This window comes from Topomyia yanbarensis, chromosome 2, assembly GCF_030247195.1.
Source record: "Topomyia yanbarensis strain Yona2022 chromosome 2, ASM3024719v1, whole genome shotgun sequence".
Classification (NCBI taxonomy): domain Eukaryota; kingdom Metazoa; phylum Arthropoda; class Insecta; order Diptera; family Culicidae; genus Topomyia; species Topomyia yanbarensis.
The window spans coordinates 230619747-230642383 of record NC_080671.1 but is presented as its reverse complement, the minus strand read 5'-3'; the positions used below and the strand labels follow the sequence as shown (position 1 = coordinate 230642383).

The following is a 22637-nucleotide window of genomic DNA, read 5'->3' as shown; positions in this document are numbered from 1 at the left end:
AAGGAACGTCCAGCATAGCTCTGGTCCTCACAAGTCCCTACCTCATTCTTCCCCGGGTCATATGATTACAACGACCGCCAGCTAAGAGTTGTGTGCTTAGCTGGTAGCGCAGCCTAGGCACTGTTGTCCTTCTGACTTCAGCTAGATTGAGGAGGTACGTCCCGATCGTCTATTCACCAAGAAGGTGCAGCTCAAACAACGTCTGTTCTGGCATCCAGTGGATGAGTATCAAATGCTGTAACGCGTCAGCTATACCTAAGGTGGCAGCCCCACCAGCGCGATGTAGGTAGCGCGACCCCGGTAAGGTAGCCTATCGAACCCTCCCACTTACCACGAAAAGTGAAGAAGAAAAGAAAAACGAACGATACTTTCGGCAACCGACCCGGCTACGAAATAAGGACAATGATTGGAAACTCGAAACATGGAATGTCAGGACTTTGAATGAACCCGGACGAGTGAGCCTCTTCAAGAACTGCAGACAGTTCGAGTGAGCGTGGCTGCGATTCAGGAGGTGCGGTGGCCTAGAACTGGAGAACGTGAATTCAGGACGGTGGATCCCATCGCCAACACTTCCTTCAAACACAACATCTACTATAGCGGCGGCGAAAAGGCAGAACATGGAGTCGGTTTCATAGTGATCGGCAAGCAGATGAAGCGTATTATAAGGTGAAAACCGGTTAGCGAGCGGATCTGTGTATTGAGGGTACGGGGCAAATTCTTCAACTATAGCTTGATGACAAAACCTACGGCGAGTGCCCAAAGCTTGAAGTGAAAATTGTTATCGGGGACGCCAACGCTCAGGTCGGTAGAGACGACTTTTTCCGTCCAATCAGTGGTAAGGAGAGCCTTCACTCTGTAATCAATGACAACGGCCTGAGACTAGTGACCTTCGCTGCAGCTAGAGGGATGGCCATCAGCAGCACTTACTTTGCACGCAAAGACATTCGTAAGCACACCTGGATGCACCCGAATGGCGAAACTTGCAATCAAATAGACCATGTCCTGGTAGGCCTACACTTCTCGGATGTTATAGATGTGAGGACCTTCAGAGGACCAAACATCGACTATGATCACTATCTCGTTGTCAGTAAGATTCGAGCACGGTTATCAACCGTAGCGAACTCAAGAACTCAGCGACCGTTGCGTTTCAATATCCAGCGCTTCTCAGCAGATGGTGTGACGGAGGGTAATCAACGTAGACAACAACATCAACAATCTGTGGGCGTCAATCCACGGAGCGGTGAGCACATCAGCACGAGAAGTAATAGGTACTGCTCAGAGACGACCCAGAAATGGTTGGTTCGATGTGAAATGCCAGAGAGTGACGGATGAGAAAAATGCTGCCAGAAGCCGGCTGTTAGTGTCTGTTACCCGGCAGAACAGAGAGCGTTGCAAGGAAGCAAGAGGAGCCGAAAAAAGAATTCACCGTAGAAAGAAAAAGCAGTATGAGGAGAACGTCATTACTGAAGCGCAAAACAGTGTGGAACAAAATGATATGCGGAAATTGTATGAAACTGTCAATGGCATACGAAGAAAACCAGCGCCATCTCCCATCATGTGCAATGACCGTGAAGGTAACTTGCTGACAGAAAAAGCTATGGTAGCAGCCTGGTGGAGAGAGCACTTCGAGACATTGTTGAATGGAAAGAATGTTAGCGCGTCACCGAACTGAATAAGGTTAAGTGACGATGGTCAAGCTGTGGAGCCTCCGACGCTAGAAGAAGTGAAAAGGGCAATCAAATAGCTGAAGCTTTTCAAACACGGTAGTGAGCAGCTGCACGAAATACTTCACCGTACTCTTTTGAAGGCATGGGAAGAAGAAGAACTACCTGCTGACTGGCTAGAGGACCTCATTTGTCCCTTATACAAAAAGGGACACAGACTGGAGTGCGTCAATTATCGAGGAATATCGCTCCTCAACTCGTCGTACAAAATTATGTCACGCATTCTGTTCAACAGATTGAGGCCGTTGGAGAAGTGTTTCGTCGGCGAATACCAAGGTGGTTTTCGTGAAGGCCGATCAACAAACGGATCAAATGTTTACCCTGCGACAGATCCTAGATAAATTTCGGGAATACAACTTGCAAACACACCATCTGTTTATTGATTTCAAAGCGGCGTACGATTCAGTGAAAAGAAACGAGTTATGGCAGATAATGGTAGAACATGGTTTTCCGACGAAACTGATTGGGCTGATTCGTGCAACGCTGGATGGATCGAAATCAAGTGTTCGGGTTGCGGATGAGATTTCGACGTCCTTCGTAACCTTAGACGGATTGAAGCAGGGTGATGCGCTGTCAAACTTGCTGTTCAACATTGCTCTTGAAGGTGCCATCAGGAGAGCAGGCGTGCAAAGGAACGGTACCATCGTCACTCGGTCGCATATGCTCCTAGGATTTGCGGACGATATTGATATCATTATAATCGACAGCCGAGCCGTGGAAAGAACGGAACGTGGTTATCAAGCGTTAATGAGCTTAGTGCCTTAATAGTGCTGAGGCTATCTGTGAGGATAAAATATTGGCTCGGGAGTAAAGTATCAACGATTTCCAGACTACAGGGAACTGATGCTAGTTCGGCCGTGTAAACAGAGGCAGGTTCTGCAAGCTTGAAAGAGATCGAGCTGTTATTGTTGAAATTACCGAAGCCAGTGGCCTCATTGATTCGTGACCCATCAGCGTAGAACATTTTATGGCAGTTAATGTGTTGGTATTTACTTATGAATATTTTAGAGATCTCCAGATCGCAGGTGATCTGGGATTCCACGAATTTCCTCTTTCATGGACGTGTCGAAAAATAAAGTGGAATCGAGCATATTAACACATGTCATAACATAACAAGAAGGCGTTTTTTCCTGTGACATGTGATTGAAGTACACTGTCATGATTCTGGTTTGGGATTGAAGCTCGACAAATCTTTCAAAATGTTCAATTACCAGTGGGTTCATAACCTCATATCGTATAAGTAAACGAAAGGAGAGATCCCAGAATCGATCTTTTAAGGGAAGAACTCCCGCTAGTACTTCAAGACTCATCGTATGTGTCGATTGCATGGAACCTAAGGCGATTCGTAAACAACGATACTGCATTCGTTCCAATTTAATAATGTGAGTGTTTGCAGCTGCACGGAAACAGAAGCACCCATATTCCATTACTGAAAGTATCGTTGTTTGATACAGTTTTATCACGTCACTTGGATGAGCACCCCACCAACAACAACTCTGTGTTCTCCGTAGAGAAATCGATGCCTAGCTTCAAAGCCCAACTTGATAAATTATCCAAACTATCTTGCAATGGTTGTTGTAAATTTATGGCTTTTGGTCCTGTAACAGAAACCACGCCATCATCTGCAAGTTGCCTTAAAGTGCATGGGCTGACAATACAATTATCAATGTCATTCACGTAAAAATTGTAGAGAAAGGGGTTTAAACAAGAACCTTGTGGGATGCCCATGTAACTTAATCTGAATGTTGCCAAATCACCATAGGAAAAATGCATGTGCTTTTCTGACAATAATTTGTATAATTGTTTAATATTGGTGAAAGACCACATTGATGTAGTGTTTCTGAGAGAACATCAATGGAAACAGCGTCGAATGCTCCTTTTATGTCTAAGAACACAGACGCCATTTATTCTTTTTTGCGTAAGCTAGTTGGATTTCTGGCGAAAGTAGTGCCAGACAATCATTCGTTCCCTTTCCTCTCCGAAAACCAAACTGGTTATCTGATATTCGCCTCAACCCAATTGTCGAGAGGTCGTAGAATAATTTTTCCAACAATTTCCTGATGCAGGATAGCTTTGCAATCGGTCGATATGAGTTATGGTCGGAGGCTGGTTTTCCCGGTTTTGGAATGGCGATAACTCTTACTTGTCTCCAGTCGCGCCAGACAATGTTCTGCTCAAGAAGCTTATTGAATAAATTCAAAAAGCGTCTTTTTGCTAGGTCAGGCCGATTCTTTACCAAGTTGAATTTAATTCTGTCTGGACCCGGAGCATTACTATTGCATGAGAGGAGTAAAAATTCCATTGTTACTTGTGGAGCATCGCAAATGATTTTCTGTATAGGAGCAGAATCTGGACAAGCTTTCTTGGCAAAATTAAATATCTAGCGATTCGAAAAATCTTCGCTTTCATTAGTCACGTTTCGATTCCTCATTCTTCTGGCTGTGTTCCAAAGAGTACTCATTGATGTTTCTCTTGACAAGCCATCAACGAAGCGTCTCCAATAACTAGACTTTTTGGCACGACGTAGACTGTCAAATTTGTTTTGCAAAATCGAATAATTTTCAAAGTTCGCATGTGGGTGTACACTAGGGTGACAATAAAACGACCATTTTTGAAATCACTAATCTACACCTCCTAGCGTCGTTCCAAATCATGAAAAAATGACACTGTCCAAATTTGAGCGAAATCGGTTAACCCTAACTCCTCCCCCAAAGAGCTTAAAGTTTGTATGGGATTTTTGGCCAAAATGTATGGGGAAACACTCGCAGTTCACAAAATCGCCGCTAGAGGTCGCTGTAAACTTCCGATCACGGATCTAGGAAGGAGTTAAGTTTTTGAAGATATGCCAAACAAGTTTGTCGAAGACTACAAGACAATCCAACCAACCGTTAAAGAGTTATTAACGTTTAAAGTTGGATACTGCTGCTTAACATTCGCAAAGGGCGTACTTTGCTTCTCTCATGTAAGTGAACCACGCGTGAAGGTGGGACAAAGTTAGGAAAAACTCATATATCTCTTAAACGATGAGAGATAGAAAGTTATGATGTTCCACAAAGTTGTAGAGGAATAAAAGGACTTTTTGGTTTCACTGGAAAGTTTCAGTATTTCGCCGCAAGGTAGCGGTAGTGAGCCAAGCAATTTAAAGGGAATATTCCTTTCTGTACAACGGTAAGAGATGGAGCATTTTGATGTTCTACAAAGTTGTAGATTAGCAAAAAATCTTTTCTTTTCTCATTTGAAAAATGCAGAATTCTACCACATGGTGGCGCCAGCGATCAAAATTAATTCAAGGTAATATTCCTATCCTTCCAGAGGTAGTATTTCAAAGACTTTCGTGTCTCGTTATGAAAATAGAACTTAGGCCACTTATAGCCGTAAGCTTAAACGCGTACTAACCCAACGATGCTGTCATTTATATGGCTGCGTTCTGATCTGCGATACAAGACAATGTTAAAAAACAACAAATTCATGTTAAAGAAAGTGAGTAAATTAGACAACATGGAGAATTGTTTTTCATACCGATATTTTTTTTGCAGTAAAATAGCTTTTCTTCGTCATATGTCTCGTTCCACAGCGTGTGAGAACAATTTTGTCAACATGTAACTGATATGTTTCTGAACTTAGAACTTTAGCTTGGTGAATATTTTATAGTTGGCCGATGATCTACAGCATTTTGTAGTGACATAATATTTAATGCATAAAAGAAAATAAGTTTGAAGTGGTTGAACCATCGTTTGTAACTGGTGCCATGATAGTTATTTTAAACTTTGATTAAAAAATTGGTTGAAATATTTCAATTTGAATTCAAAATGAACTGTGAATATCATTCTAATTAAACACGATACCTATCGACACGGGGGGAGAATATTTATATTCGTTTCAAGCTAATTTTCACAAGTTTGGAATAAATATCAATTATAAATAAAGGTTTGATCACACGAATGCGAATTAGAATTGTACACGTTTTTTTCAGCGAAGCTTAAATAAAAAGTAAACAAAGGTCAAACAAAAAATTAAACTTTGACAGAATGATCACAAGTGTTATATTTCATATTGTTGATTGCATATTTCTGTAATACATCAATGCAGATTGGAACGATTTTATTTGCTAACAAAATTTCTACTATTTTATAAATAACCAGAAATGAAAGTTTTGAGCATCCCAATAATATATTTTTACGAACAAATATATTGATCGCCGTTGCGTCCGCAATCAATTTTAAAATATTTTTATTTGGATGTTTATGTGAGTTTATGCATATAGGAAAAATGCGTATATTTAAAATCTTTTATTTAATCTTTGCCTAGGGTATTTATGGAGTTACTTTGTAAGCAGTTAACATTCTGATTCAATTTGTGAACTGGGAGTGAAATTTATAGAAATTGGTATGTAACGAAAAGTGGTTCAAGTGGTTTATAGAATAGTGCATTTTACGATCTATATCCGATTGTCATTTATTTGGATCTAGCCAATAAAAAAAACTATTATTTTCGTTATTCCCTTTCTTTGATGCGAGATACGACAGATATATGGGTATTAATTCGTGATAACATGTTATTGATTTATATTAAGGAAGAAAATGATCCCACTTATTCTCACAGCGATATGTAAAAGAAAATAATCAAAACAATTCTTTTTGCAGTTTTGATTCCAATTCGCAAAAACAACTTTGATCTGAATATGCGATAATCGATTCGATTTATCCAAATGCACTTCTGTAACTCTTCGATGAGCAATTAGAATCAAGCGTGAAATAAAAAATACAGGTAAATATAGTTCGACGGTGGTTGTCTTTCCTACCTGTTAAAACTGGCTTATTTATTGCCATCTTTATTGCGAGCAAAGAGAGCCATATTGATCCAGAAGAAAGCCGAAGAGAGGATTGAAAATAACGAAGTATGCGAAAGAGGAACATGTCATATTTTTGCCTTTTCCGGTAACATGATGCTGCCATTTGCATTACTGCGTTCTGATCGGCAATATACGGCAATGTTAAAAATCGTACAATGAGGTTAATTGAAAATTCATTGTTTATGCCACATACTAGTCTGCTATATTTATATTTTTAAAATAATTTTGGAATCCTCGATTTAGCTTAAACAAAGTAACATTAGAATTATTTAAGATCCAAGTGGCTAATACTACGTTCACACAACAAGTAAAAAACGTGTTTTAACGCTATGTCGATGACATTTTCCTTGTTGCTAATTATCAACACATGTTTTAACTCTGTAGTGTGAACATGGTATACAACGTTATTTCGCTATTTTGCTAATAATGGTGCATACTATCGTGAATGTTATAGAGTTTATATTTGTTTATATTTGTTTATTTGTTGTACCGTCACCAACAGACCCCTTGGCCGGTAACAGCGCTCTGGCGCCCATAGTCAGTTCTCCTGAACGGGACTCGCAGAAGAGAGTTATTGCGCAGAGCTCGAACGCGAGCACGGTACACGTTTCATAATTTCTTTGTAGGCAACTTGTTTAGCTTCATATGCATCTGAGCACTCTTTGTCCCACCAGGGATTAGGAGGCCGGCTCTTCATTGTCATGCCAGGATTGCATTTCGTTTGGGTTTGTTCTGCTGCTACAATAATCAAACCCGCTAGAAATTCATATACTTCGGTACATGGTAGCTCTTCCGTCGTAACAGGAGAAGTAGGAATTAAAGCTTGGTATTTTTTCCAATCAATATTTCGTGTCAAGTCATAAGGGACATTGATTGAATTCGTGGGGCCTAATTCACTGTTAATTGAAATAACGACTGGCAAATGATCGTTACCGTGAGGAAGGTTGTACCCACGTGCAATCTAACCGAAGTGATGTCGAGCATAGAGATAGATCTAATGCACTTGGTCGTGCGAGTGGTCTGGGGATGCGTGTTATTTCGCCTGTATTTAATCATATATCGAAACTATGAATATACAAGAACCGAAAACAATTTTATAAATGAACTTAGATGCGTTTTGCAACGGTTTTTCGGGAGGCAGTGTATTTATTCATAAATAGGCTCTGCAGTATGTACCTAAAAGCAGAATCAAAATAGGATACGCTGAGTGGAAACGAATTACGTGACGTGGAAATGAATCAATGTTGTTGTTGTGGTTTGTATTTTTTTGGCCCGACGAACTTTGCCTCATAAACGCCAGTGGCTAATTGAATCAATGAATTGATGGAACGTAAATAGTAAACTAAGAATGTTTTCGTCTTTGTTTAACGAAAGCGCAGATTGCTATCATTTCAGGTTAACAAATTAGATATACCCACCTACACATTCGCCTCAAACATTGAACCCAAGCGCACAAAGCAAAATGAGTCAACGCTGATGATGATGGGTAGAGCGAAAGAGACAACTAGTACTACGACACTATGTTAACCGTATTTGCAAATGGAGCTCAAATGTTCAAGCGATTTTGTGTACGAATAATTGTGTTAGAGATTATACGTAAAAGTGTGCTGGAAACGAGCACAATACAAAAAAAACCTGTTTTAATCCACCTAGAGGTGCAATTGTGCCTTTCTCATTTCACCAAACTATGATTGAAGAGCTGGTTCGTACAATATAACATTATGGAAATGTCTTTCATTCTTATTACACTTGGTAAGTATATATAAGAGCACCTTTTTGCATTCATCGTGGTATCGGTTTGAATCGGAGTTTTCTATGTGATCGCACTCCACAACCCGTAACTTCGGAGCTAAAAGTCGGATGGAGATGGAATTTAATATCAGTTTCCGGGGACGCAACACCTTTAATTTGAGACTAAGTTGATCAAATCGGTCTAGCCATTTTCGACAAATCAATATAACCGTTATTCTGAATTTGGATGCTTCCGGATCCGTCGATGGTGGCCAGTGTGGCCAAAGAGACTTTGAATGACTGTTGGTGACCTAGATCTACAAATTCAACAGTTGTGTTTACATTCACCTTTTTACATTATTCGCAGAATTCGTTAGAATCGGGATTTGCTGCGTGATCGTACGTATCACGTGATTCGGGAACCAGAACTCGGATCCACACAAAATTCAACAGCAGCTGATGGACCTTTCATTTAAAATGAAAATTGTCAAAATCGGTTCAGAAAATTCCGAGAAACCGATGTGGACAAATCAACAAATTTTGTTTTGTAACCATACTCTTCAACTCTTAATCCGGAACAAGATGTCGGTTGAAAATGAAATTCCATTGCAACTAATGGGAATATTATACCTTTCATTTGAATCTTTGTTTGTAAAAATCGGTTCAGCCATCTCCAAGAAACCGATGTGGACATTTTGTTAACAAATCCGCACATACACACACATACATACATACATACATACACACAGATATTTTGCGATCTCGGCGTACTGAGTCGAATGTTATATGAGATTCGGCCCTCCGGGCCTCGTTTAGAAAGTCGGTTTTTGGAGCAATTGCATAACCTTTCTATATGAGAAAGGCAAAAGAATAATATTTAATTAGCTTAATCAGCATAAGTTCAATGATATCTTCATGTGGTTATACTTTGAAATGTTGGTGGAATAGGTTTCAAAGTGGAGGGAATGGGTTAGTAGAGTGGGAGTGGAGGATGCGTAAGAAATCCTTCATCTTATTTCGGTATACGGGTGGATGAAGGAAATGCGGGCATGAGGGTGATCCAAGGGGAGGGGAGTGATGAAGGAGGGAGGTGTAAGGGCAAGGCGGGGGGAGGTGCGGCGACGCAATACTCAACTGCATATTTTGCCTTCCATTTGAGACTTGGTTTGAGAAAATCGGTTCAGTCATCACTTAAGAACCGATGTGACTTTAATTGTGGAATATGCCCGGAATTTCGGACTTCCGGAATCGTTGATATTGGACAATATATTCAAAGAATGTTTGATTGGCAATCAGTGATCTAGATTTGCGATTAGAAGTAATTTGGTGACTATTTCAATAGTTTTTAGCCTATGAGGTGTTACGATTGTACCGATTTATATGGGAAATTCCAGTGTATCCTAACACCCCTGTAACTGCGAGAGCAAGAGTCAGAACCGAATGAAATTCAGCAGCAGTCAATGGCATTACTGTATCTTTCATTTGAAATCAAGTTTGTAAAAATCGGTAGAGAATTCGTTGGGGAATGGGTGTGATATTAGCTTAGGAACTTGGCGGGTTCCCCGGGGGCGTCATGAACGGTCATAGGTGGCCAATGTGGTCAATGTGTGTGGTAATTGATCATTGGTGATCCAGACCCGCAAACTAGAGTAATGTTACATCAATTTTAATATGTTTTACATCATTTTACCATCATGGTGGTACCAGTTTATATGGGAATTTGCTATGTGACCGCACTCTTCAACCCGTAACTCCGGAACCGGAAGTCGGATCAATTAAAAATTCAATAGCAGCTTATGGGAGCGTTATACCTTTCAGATGAAACTAAGTTTGCGAAAATCGGCTCAGCCATCTCTGAGAAAATTGCGTGAGTTTAAATGACACACACATACACACATACACACGTACACACATACGCCCTGGTAAAGGAGGATGGTTGTGATGATCCGGGCCGAGATCACCACGTAAAGCAAGGTAGGGCATAACCCCAATTCCAAGGCGTGAAGCGACCCGTGCCGAGGGATGCGTGATCGAGGGGGTGAAAAAGATGCTCGATCGTTAACGGAGCCTGTGGGGTACCTGGGCAACCCCCACAGTAAGCGTCCCTTACCACGCTAATGCGGAGCTCTGGCGTGGCGGACATATATTTCTCGCGCTACTCGTGGGACTATACATGGAGGCAAATAAAAATAAAAATAAACAGACGGAGGTGCCAAACCCCTTCGCAAGAGGTGGTTTGGCGAGGTCTCCCCCCCGTGGGGAGAGTAGTGGAGCGATGAGTGCTGCACCCGAAAGCACCAGTGACCCCCCAGCAGTGGTAGGCAATACCCCTACCAATGCATCGGAGGGGCCAATAGCTGCGATGCGCAAAGTAGCGAAGCAACTCGATGCTATAATCGACTTCGCTAGCGCAAAGCAGAACATAGCCAAGGAGTTGAAGTTGAGCCTTCTGGAGCTCCGGAAAGCTGTTCGTGTCGCAAGACAGGAACAGCAGGCATATGTTGAGAGGGTGGAATGTCGGGAGAGGCCCGACAGAGAAACCCAGACAGTGGCCTCCAATAGGGAGGAAAGAGAGAAGGTCAATAGAGGTTCACAGACAGTGGCCTTTACCTTCTACGGAGCAGCCACGTCGATCGGAGCGACGACCGAGTTCCCCTCGAAGGGAAAAGGAAAGGGCAATCGCAAGACGGCATCGAATGCGAAGCGCCCTAGGAAGTCGCCAGGAGAGGGTGCCAAAACCGACACCACTCGGCGTGCAACCGTCAAGGTCAAACGCCGCCTGGGTGAGGTAAGCGAGGGCGAGAGTGACCTCGCTGTGGAGAGCGATGGTACCAGCAACCCGACACGACCGGGGCAGGGGGGCTCAAACCCCTGGACGCTGGTTACCAAGAAAAAGCCGGCACCGAAACCGGAGGTACCGCGGCCTGCGAGGAAGGCCAAGGACAGAGGCGAAGCCTTGTGGTTAAAAACCGACAAGGACAAATACGCCGATGTCCTTAAATCGATGAAGGCGGCCGAAAGTCTCTCGGCCCTTGGGCAGGATGTGCGTAGCGTAAGACGCACCAATACGGGAGAGATGCTCCTGGTGCTGAAGCGAGGCGCACAATCAAGTGCAGTATATAAGGCCTTGGTCCAAGAGGTCCTTGGTGAGGGCGCCCAAATCAGGTCGCTAGGTGCGGAAACAACTCTCCAGTGCAAGCACTTGGACGAGTTCGCGACCGCAGAAGACGTCGTCGCAGCCGTCAAGGAGCAATGCGGCGTCACAATCGAGCGGGCCTCTGTGCGATTGAGGGACGGACCCTCTGGCACCCAAGTAGCCTACCTCAGGCTACTGAATGCGGATGCCAAAAAGGTAACCGAGAAAGGGAAGCTGAAGATCGGCTGGTCGGTATGCCCTATTAGTATACCCCAGCCGCCTTCAGTGGACAGGTGCTATCGGTGCCTAGAATCCGGCCATAAAGCTTACGAATGCAAAGGCCTAGACAGGAGCAAGCTATGTCGTCGATGCGGCGAGGAGGGGCATAAAGAGCGGGGGTGCACTAAGGCATATAAGTGCCTTATCTGCACCGCTAAGAAGCAAGCCCATAAACATGCCATGGGCGGACCTTCGTGTCCCTTCGGCGAGTTAAATAAGAAGAAGCCGTGAGAGTCACACAGCTAAATCTTAACCATTGTGCAGCAGCCCAGCAGCTGCTGTGGCAGTCGGTCTCGGAGTCGAGGACAGATCTCGCCCTCTTATCAGACCCGTACAGCATCCCTGCCGGCAACGGCAATTGGGTGTCGGACGGGTCTGGAATGGTGGCAATCTGTACAACGGGAAGGTTCCCGGTTCAAGAGGTAATACACCCCTCCGCCGAGGGTGTGGCGATTGCCAAGATCAATGGTGTGTTCTATTGCAGCTGCTACGCCCCACCAAGGTGGCCAATAGAACAGTTCTACCAGATGATCGACAGGCTCTCGTCGGACCTCGTGGGCCGGAAACCGGTAGTAATAGCGGGAGACTTCAACGCTTGGGCAGTGGAGTGGGGCAGCCGCTGTACAAATAGCAGGGGTCAAGCGCTAATGGAAGCGTTTGCGAAACTCGATACTGTGCTAGCTAATGATGGCTCCGCTAGTACATTCCGTAGAAACGGAGTGGAGGCGTGGATTGATTTGACCTTTGCCAGCCCGAGTCTGGCTCCAGGCATGGAATGGAGGGTAGACGAAGGCTACACCCATAGCGATCATCTAGCAATCCGCTTCAAGATCAACTATGGTGTGCAGCATCCGAGGGCGGGAGATCCCTGTCAGGTACGCGGGTGGAAGTCCAATCACTTCGACAGCGAAGCTTTCACCGCGGCCCTGGGACTGGAGGCCAACACCGACAGTTTAAGCGGGGATGCGCTGGTAGCTGTTCTATCACGCGCGTGCGACGCCACTATGCCGAGAAAAACACTGCCAAGAAACGGTAGATGCCCGGTATACTGGTGGAGTGCCGAGATTGCAGCTCTACGGTCAGCCTGTCTCAGAGCTAGACGTAGGATGCAAAGAGCTCGCACCGAGGATGCAAGAGAGAACCGCCGTGAAGTATTTCGAGCTGCGAAATTGGCCCTTAACAAGGCCATTAAAAGCAGCAAGGGAGCGTGTTTCGACAACCTGTGTGAGAGTGCCAACGCGAATCCGTGGGGTGACGCCTACCGGATTGTGATGGCCAAGACCAAAGGGGGCTCCTCACCCCCAGAACGGTCTCCGGACCGGTTGGCAACGATTATCGAAGTACTCTTCCCGTCTCGAGCCACAAGCCCCTGGCCACCTGCACTACGAGACAGATAGATGGAAAAGGCAGAAACTGGTGCTGTTGCCGAAGCCCGGGAAGCCGCCAGGCGACCCATCGGCGTACAGACCAATCTGTCTGATAGACACGACTGGCAAACTGCTTGAGAGGATCATCCTCAACAGTCTAACCCCGTACGCGGAAGGTACGGACGGTCTGTCAAGCAACCAGTTTGGCTTTCGGAAGGGTAAGTCCACAGTGGACGCTCTCAACTCAGTGATAAATACTGCCGAGATAGCGATCCAACGAAAAAGGCGAGGTATTCGATACTGTGCGTTAGTGACACTTGACGTGAAGAATGCATTCAACAGCGCAAGCTGGGATGCCATCGCGCTCTCGTTACACCGGCTTAGCCTACCGGTGGGTCTGTACCGGATCCTGGAAAGTTACTTCCAAAACCGCGTACTGCTATACGAGACCGATGCCGGTCAGAAAAGGGTTCCGATTACCGCCGGAGTCCCGCAGGGCTCGATCCTAGGCCCGGTGCTATGGAACCTCATGTATGACGGGGTTCTGAGACTGAAGTTCCCTCCTGGGGTCAAGATCGTCGGCTTTGCCGACGACGTAACCTTGGAGGTCTACGGGGAGTCAATTCCTGAGGTAGAACTAACCGCAGAACACGCGATTAGCACGGTGGAGGAATGGATGAGCGCGAGAGGCCTGGAGCTCGCTCATCATAAGACGGAGGTAGTTATCGTCAACAACCGCAAGTCGGCACAACATGCAGTTATCCATGTGGGAGAAGTCGCGATCACTTCACAGCGAAGTCTGAAGTCTCTCGGAGTCATTATAGACGACAAGCTGACCTTCGGCAGCCATGTCGACTATACGTGCAAGAGAGCGTCGACTGCTGTTGCGGCACTATCGAGAATGATGTCCAACAGCTCAAAGGTGTGAGCCAGTAGACGTAGGTTACTGGCAGGCGTTGCCGTATCTATCCTCAGGTACGGCGGCCCGTCATGGTCAAGAGCACTGAGGGTAACCAGTTACCTACAGAAACTGGAGAGCACCTACCGCGTGATGTGCCTCAGAGTGATATCTGCCTACCGCACGGTATCACACGATGCATCCTGCGTGATAGCGAGCATGATGCCAGTCGGGCTGGTCATTCGGGAAGATGAGGAGTGCTTTGAGCTACGTGGAAATAGGGGAGCCCGCGAGCGCACCAGGGTGACCTCGGTCGCCAGATGGCAGCGTGAGTGGGACAACTCCTCGAAAGGTAGGTGGACCCACCGGCTGATACCTAGCATATCGAGCTGGGTGGGAAGACCCCATGGGGAAGTTCACTTCCACCTGACACAATTCCTGTCAGGCCATGGCTGTTTCCGTCAGTACCTCCACAGGTTCGGACACGCGGAGGTCCCAGTCTGCCCGGACTGCCCAGGTGTAGATGAAACTGCCGAGCACATACTGTTCGTATGTCATCGGTTCGACGTCGAAAGAAGAGCAATGCTTGACGTCTGTGGCTGGGACACAACCCCGGATACCCTTATTCAGCGGATGTGTCAAACGGTGGAGAAGTGGAACGCAGTCTCGGCTGCTACCATCCAGATTGCCAGTAGGCTACAGGTAATCTGGCGAACCGAGCAACAGACGGCGGGCACGGCTAACTAGTGATTGGTTAGTTGGAGCGAAAAAGGCCAAGCGCAAAATAAGAGAGTGAATGGTCTGTTCATGCCGAGGTAGGTTGGCGCAGCGAATGGCAACCGCGTAAGGGGTAAACCCAGCCACCCCGAAGCAAGACAGAAGAGTGAGTGTATAGGCGTATAAGTGGACTGCCTCATGCCAAGACGGGAGGGTCGTAGCGTAGTATGTTGGAACTAAGCTATCGATGCCTCATGGCGTGGCAGAGGAGTGAAAGGGTGAGCATCCAAGTCAGTCTCACACGGCATGTTAAGGGTGAGCATAAAAGTCAGCCTCACAGATTGGTAGAGGCTAGCACAAAAGTCAGCCTAGCAAGGAATGAAAAAGGTGAGCACAAAAGTCAGCCTCGCATGGTATGTCAGAAGTGGGGCCTAAGAAAAATGTCCCACATGGGATGCCAGAGGGAGTGACAAAGGTACAATAGAGTGGCACGAATGAGAGTGAATCAGGTGATAGGGTGAGCACCCAAGTCAGCCTCACATGGATGGGTAGGGCGAGCACAAAAGTAAGCCTAGCAAGGAATGAGTAAGGTGAGCACACAAGTCAGCCTCGCATGGAACGTAAAAGGTGAGCACAAAAGTCAGCCTCATGTGGGAGTGTTTGAGAGTGAATCAAAGTGTGATTGAGAGAGCACCCAAGTAAGCCTCATACAGGATGTATGATCGCGCGAGTGAGAGTGAATGAGTACATTCAGTACAGCCATCCCCCCAGAAGTAATACCGAGAGGTAGTTCCTGGGAGGAATGATGGCGGAGCCCAATGGAGTTTAGTCGGTATTAATGGCTGGTCACCATTTGAGTCCGACACGCCCCCAGTGCACCCCGTGTGGTAGATTGGACCCTACCGTTAGCACGTGTACTGGGCTAGGACATAAAGGTCTTCTCCATTGTAAAAAAAAAAAAAACACATACACACATACACACATACACACATACACACACATACATACACACAGACATTTGCCGATCTCGACGAACTGAATCGAATGGTGTTACTATGTTTTAATTGCCGCAAGGTTCTGCTGTATCGATTTTGTTGGCTATTTTCGGCAAATTTGAGACTAAGAGAAACGAAAGCAATGAAATTGAAAGACGGATAGGTATTCTAGAGCGAATCAGTTATAAACTTAGAACGGAAAACTAGAACTAGGCAGGCTCATATGGGCATGATCGAAAGGAAATGTGAAGAATTCTCGACGGCCGGCGTCGGCGGTAAAACATGATGATGAGTTATGTTCTACCATAGACCATGCGGTAGACTTGGGTGCAAAGCCCAACTCCTACTCTGCATAAGGCAAAGAATTCTTCACATTTCCTTTCGATCATGCCCATATGAGCCTGCCTAGTTCTAGTTTTCCGTTCTAAGTTTATAACTGATTCGCTCTAGAATACCTATCCGTCTTTCAATTTCATTGCTTTCGTTTCTCTTAGTCTCAAATTTACCGAAAATAGCCAACAAAACCGATACAGTGAATCGAATGGTGTATGACACTCGGCCCTCCGGGCCTCGGTTAAAAAGTCGATTTTTACAGTCATTGCATAGCCTTTCTTTATATGAGAAAGGCAAAAAACATTACTTACAAGAGTTATCAACATTATTTTCTTTTTTTCTCATCGCAAAGCCCACCTACAAAAGTTTTTTCATACCAAAAAAAATTGGGCTCTTGAGGGTTAAAGCTCAGAGGTTGAGCAATTTCATTAATCAAAGTGAGGCTCCGAGATAGAACAGAAGAAAGAGGTAATATCTTGATGTAGTTCCCTGGGGAAGAAGGGCGAACAAAAGAGTAAGGAGTGTTTTAGTGGTTAGGCACGAACGTGAGTCGTGACTCCTACACAGCGCCAATACATCAATACACTACAGACCAGGTTTTTGAAGATTTTTAAATCTGCCTACAAAAATAATATTTGAGTTCGAGTCGAGTCCGGCTACGAAAACATCCATACCCACCCAACTCTATTCCCCGCCATAACCAAATTTCCAAATGTAACAGATATATAACATATCATCCGGGTTTCTACCAATGTGTCTTGTTCAACAATCTTGTTTTTATTTGTTTCGGCTATAGAACAGATACAGGGATGATTTCACTTCATAATGAAAGAAACCTAACATAATTTTATTTTTTCGACATGTCATTATTTCAGTTTAGAGAACGAAAGTATCCACTGCATTTGGATTCTTCGGTTGAAAATGCTCTTTCTAGAACAAGTTGTCAAAACTTATTGAAACGGAAGCAATTCATAAAATCAGGATCAGCGAATAAGTTACTCAAAAACAAAAAATCCGTGTACGAGAAAGGTAAGACCTGACAATCTAGCACAAACGAATTCGTGAACTACAAAATCACGTAATCTATAGTAATTCACGACAGTATTTTTTCCCTGCAGGTGAAGATGGCGTTCCTCACGAGAAAAATAAAAAGCGAGACGTGCGAAATTGGCATCGAGGGAACGAAAAATTCCGCGATGAACGCTACGGAATTAGAAGTGCTAACACGAGAGGAGACATACCAATTCTTCATGGAGATTGCGACGGTAATACAAAATTGAACAATAAATTAACCAGTGTTAATTGAAGTTATTACTCCAGAAAATTTATCCAAGTCTCTCAACGAGATGATTGTCCTGGTTAGAGAGTTACGCGAAGAAGTTAGACAACAGAGGGAGGAAATTCAACATCTACGAAGTTTAATTGAGAATTGTGCTGGTTGTCAAAAGGGACCTGGAGCTTTACGCGAAAACTGCCAAAGCAACAACCCTTGCTTTCCTGGTAATTATACATGTTAAATTTGAATTCATGGCGCGCTTAATTCAACATTTTTCGTCAACATAGGTGTACACTGCTACGACACGCAGACTGGAATTAGGTGTGGGCATTGCCCACGGGGATACATTGGAGATGGAATAAGTTGCAAACCTGGAGTATCTTGTGCGGATAGACCGTGTTTCTCGTAAATATTATTTATTTTGTAGTTGTAGTTGAATATTATTGCACTATAGCTCAACAGTTCTAGAGTCGCGTATAGCAAATTTGGTTTATCAAGAACTGCTCAGAGTTGCAACTTAGAGGTTATTTCTATTAAGGATCAATTATTTTAGTTTAAAGATTTGTTGTAACTGATCCGCAAAATACAGTTTGTAGCAGTCCTACACATGATCCTTACTATCATCGCTTGGTTGGTTATGACAATTTCCGCCTTTTCGGTATGTTTCTCAGCCAACTTCCAGGATTAAACCCCTGCATACATTTTGTCAATTTTCCTAATGTGAAGAATTCTCAGGAGTTAAACGGAATATTTGCGATCTTAGCCAGAATACAACAAGATGGCGTTTAAGAGCATGTGTCATTCATATTTTATCATTTTCTCATGCATAAAGCTATATTATTCTACAATGAATTTTTAATTTCTTTAGATATATTGTGAATTTTGATTATATTGTTTAGTTTACATTACATTTTAAATTCAATATACTGAGTGTTCGACCACAAGTGATGAGTTTTCATTCCTATTGCTTACATGATTCGGTTAATTGCTACACTGAAACCTCCATTTACGAACCAAACCGGGGGTTTGTAAATTGAATTAGTTCGTAAAAAAAGTGTTTGTTATTTGGGATTTAGTTCGTAACAAAAGTTTGCTGCACATTCTTATTAAAATTCGTTGGTTGAGCCATATTCTCGATAACCATAATAATATGGGTATTTATGGAACGGGCTTGACAAGTAGATGGAAATGGACAAATGGAACCTTTTTGTAATCCAAGATGGCGACTTTCGGTTGAGAAAAATTCTCCATAACCATGACAATATGAATATTTTTGGAACGGGCTTGACAAGTAGATGCTGAAAATGAATAACTGGAACCTTTTTGAAATTCAAGATTGCGACCTCCGGTTGCGAAAAAACCCCGATAACCATAACAATGTGGGTATTTTTGGAATGGACTTGACAAGTAGATGATGAAAATGGATAACTGGAACCTTTTTGAAATCCAAGATGGCGACTTCCAGTTGAGAAAAATTCTCGATAACCCTAACAATATGAATATTTTTGGAGTGGCATTGACAAGCAAATGATAAAAATGAACAATTTTTTAATTTTTGCATTTCTTCTTAAAATAAGTAGAGGTGTGTCTGTTTTATCAGCCAAAAATTCACCAACGGGCTGATAAAAAATGGTTTTCACTGTAGCTATGTTTGGAACGGGCTTGACAAGGAAATGATGAAAATCGAGCAATGACGTTATTTTGAAGGCCAAGATCAGCTACCGGTTGAGCAAGAGTATAAACATAACACCACTAATTACTAAATCTATAGCTACTCTATAATTATCCAATCCAGAAAATACCCATACTGTTGAGATTATAGAGAATTTATCTAAACCGGAAGTCGCCACTTTGGATTACGAAATGGCTCAAGACATCGATTTCCGTCATGTACTTGTCAATCCCAATCCGAAAATACCCATATTTGTAAGGTTAAAGACAAATTTCGTGCCAAATCGTATTCGGAGTTGGCAGCACCCTCTTAGATTTTAATGAAACTTTCTGTAGGAGAGAGCAGGGAGTCAATTTCCTGCGATTATTTTACCAAAACAAACGATACACACAGTATGCGAGATACAGTTTGTTCTGTCGCGCAGCAACACACAACCCTCTGAAGCAAGAAATGTACACACCAAGAGAAGTTGAGATAAAGCAATGTTGCATGTGTTGTGAGAGAATGATACATTGCAGAGAAAGTTTATTCGTGACAACCATGCGTGTTTCAGTAGGCTTGTCCACACAGAAGAGCAACAAAATTCTTCTTTGTTTTTGTCCCTAGTTCCTTGCGATCATGACAAACTTTTGTTGGGACATTTTATCGAAGCAGATATGGGTTCTTGTTCGTTGCGCTGTATGCGCATCTCGCAGGCGCTGCTCGGACGGTGAATAGCGATTTTCAACGATTGCTTATCAATTTCATTAGATATAGACGTTCATGTAGCAAATCATAGCACAATTTAATGAAAATTTAATCATGGATTGATGAAGTTGAATTTAATAGAACTTACCTGCAAATAATTACTACTCATTCAAGCTTGGCATATTTCTTTAAGTTTCGATGCAAATTGTGTGATTCTTGTGTTGCCAACCATTAACATGGATGGACACAATCAGTTGAAGTGTGATTGAAAACGTTATTCAACTGAAATATTATTACAAAATTCGCTCACAAAAACAAGTACAACTAATAATTGAGACCATTACCTTTCATTTGAGCACCAATAGTTGTAAAGCATTATCCGTAGAACTTAGGATATTGCAATTTGTGAGATTGGATTTCTATAAAAGTGGTATGGTATGCTTCAATTTAACGGTGAATAACGACATTTTTGAATATTTTCTTGTACACGCAGAGTAATTTCGTGTAGTTGAACCAAATATATCATTTTTCAACTCAACAATTCGATTTTTTATACGAAAAAAATACTTAAAGTTTAATAAAAAAATGTTTGTTTGTTAATCCGAAAAAAAAAATTTATTTGAAATATATTGTCGGTTCAACAGAAAAATTATTGGCAGATATTGTATATTGCTAGCGTTATCAACAATTACCACCATTTTGCTAAAAATTAAAAGTTAAATGTTCGTCGTAAAAATTGCCGAACATGTTGTGGTGAAAGAAGTGTCCGCTGATACAACTGTGGATATCTTGGACGGATTTCAGTAATACATAGATACGGTTGAGTGCCTTATCGGTGAGTAATTTATTATTTGTTCTTGAACATTATTTTAAAGTTTATGATCTCTGCAGCTCGTACACGATTTGAGGTGAAATTCGTTTATGAAATAAATACCTGGAGAAAACATCAGATATTTTTGACATTAAAAATGTCTTACTCCACTATCTGGGGATAGGTGTCATTCTAAAATCTAAACTATCTCCCATGTAACGAAACTATGTAAGGTTTGCACGCTTATAACTCCGATATTACTAGATGGATTTTAATCATTCATACACCAACCGATTCAGAAACACTTGACTTAAATATTGGTAATAGTTTAATATCTCTCCAATAAAAGTAGACTTTTGGAAATTGGTAAAATTAAAAAGTTCACGAAAAACGGGAAAATTACCATTCGTGAGGCAGATTTCTCAGACACAGCCGTCATTAGAGGGTACCTTAGTGGCTCAATCAAACACGAAAAGTCATAAATAGAAGCGACGCATGTCCGTTTAAATCAGTTGTTGCTAATATCCCATACGAGAAACATCGTCTCCGGGCGATGCAATAAGCGCTATCGATTTTCGGTAACGTTGGCATTTGCACACACTCGCACCTAAGCGACTCAACCATATACGGTTAGTTTATAAATAGAGGTGACGCGTACACGTTTGAATCAGTTTTTGTTCTTATGTCGAACGGGTAAGATCGTGGCTGTAGCGTCTGGACGCTACACTAAGCGGTAGACGCTAAGCATTTTCGGCAGCGGTGGCCGCGTGCGGATTTTTCGGGTACCAGCACGGTGTCACAGATAGATTTGCAAAGTGGGTGGGTGGGGTGGTTTGGATTAAATTCAATACGGCAGGATGCGACTTATGTGTGCTGCTTGAGAGTGTTGCGCTTGAAAAAATATATTTAGTTTTATGCATGCGTGTGCGTTGTAACTTGTTAATCCATGTTTACGGCGCTTTGTAGTAGCGTAGGGTAAAGAGCATATTGGCTTTCATAAGTTTCATATTTCGGTTATATGTGATATATTTCGGTTGTTTTTTATCAGTAAGGCATCTGACAACGTGCTTCTGTAGTTATTGCACTGTTCAGCAGCGTAATATTTTATATAGGAGAGTACACTCAGGTTTTTTACGTGGTTTTTTTGCACGGTATTTTTTTAAGCGGATTTTGAAATTTACGCGGTTTTCATTTACGCGGCCTGTATCCCCCGCGTAAAAAAGATGGGTGGGTAATGTCTGCGACATAACCGGAGAGATGTAGAATACATAAGGAACACGTTCTTCAAATATGTTGATACTCATTGGAATTTTCGGACAAAAGGTGATTTGGGCGAGGAATATTTCAAATTATTCTTTAAAAAAATGATGGTGGTCCTGAAAAGGACCGTTTTTGTTGGCGTTGTTGGCCTTGGCGAGGGAGATGGCTAGCGATGAAATGAATTGTTAGCATGAGGAAGTCGCATAGTACTGGCCAATGGCAGAACAGATAATAATTGATTCCTGAAAATCAATTTTTCTTTATTCATGTAAATTATACATACTTACAAATCTAATAGAAGATTCCTGGTCATATTTCTGAATCATTAGTGCGAACATTGTGTAATTTGGTTAAGTACAATGAAAGTTACAAACTTTCCAAACTCGACCTTCTGTTCCTACCGAAATATTGAAATGGGGTGTCTATATTAAACCGTTAGTCGTGGTCACAATAAAAAAAGATGGGTGGGTAATGTCTGTGACATAACCGAAGCGTCGTGATTTCAATTCGAGACGTTAATTTAAATCTAATAATATTCAACAGAATCACGTTTGAATGGGAAATTTTCAAATAATTCTCTATGGTAATAATGGTGGTTCTGAAAAGAACCTTTGGTATCGGCGTTGGTGTTGATGGTGATGCGCTGGATCGTTGGATATATTTAGCATGATAGTTACGTGCCTGGCGAACTGTTTTGTAGCCTCGAACAAAACGACAAGACTGGCTTCTTCGGGTACCATTACGGCTGAACTTTATAAGCTTAGCTCGACTTTGAAATCCTGCACAATCTCACGAATCAGACACTGGTAGGGCCATTTTGTTTGCTACTAGCACGGAGCTGCACAAAAAAATCATTCAATGCAGTTAGTTCACGGAGGCTGCCAAAAAGCTCGAATAGA

General features: G+C 42.9%; 1 protein-coding gene across 2 annotated transcripts in view; it reads left to right on the top strand.

Annotated features, from left to right (window-relative positions):
- Positions 1-22637, top strand: part of LOC131682957 (cartilage oligomeric matrix protein) — a 1738261-nt gene that overhangs the window by 679892 nt on the left and 1035732 nt on the right. For both annotated transcript variants that reach the window (XM_058964790.1, XM_058964792.1), the window contains 4 exons: positions 16908-17061; positions 17151-17297; positions 17353-17532; positions 17596-17713. In XM_058964790.1, coding sequence (XP_058820773.1) covers positions 16908-17061; positions 17151-17297; positions 17353-17532; positions 17596-17713 — 599 coding nt within the window. The remainder of the gene's footprint in view (positions 1-16907; positions 17062-17150; positions 17298-17352; positions 17533-17595; positions 17714-22637) is intronic.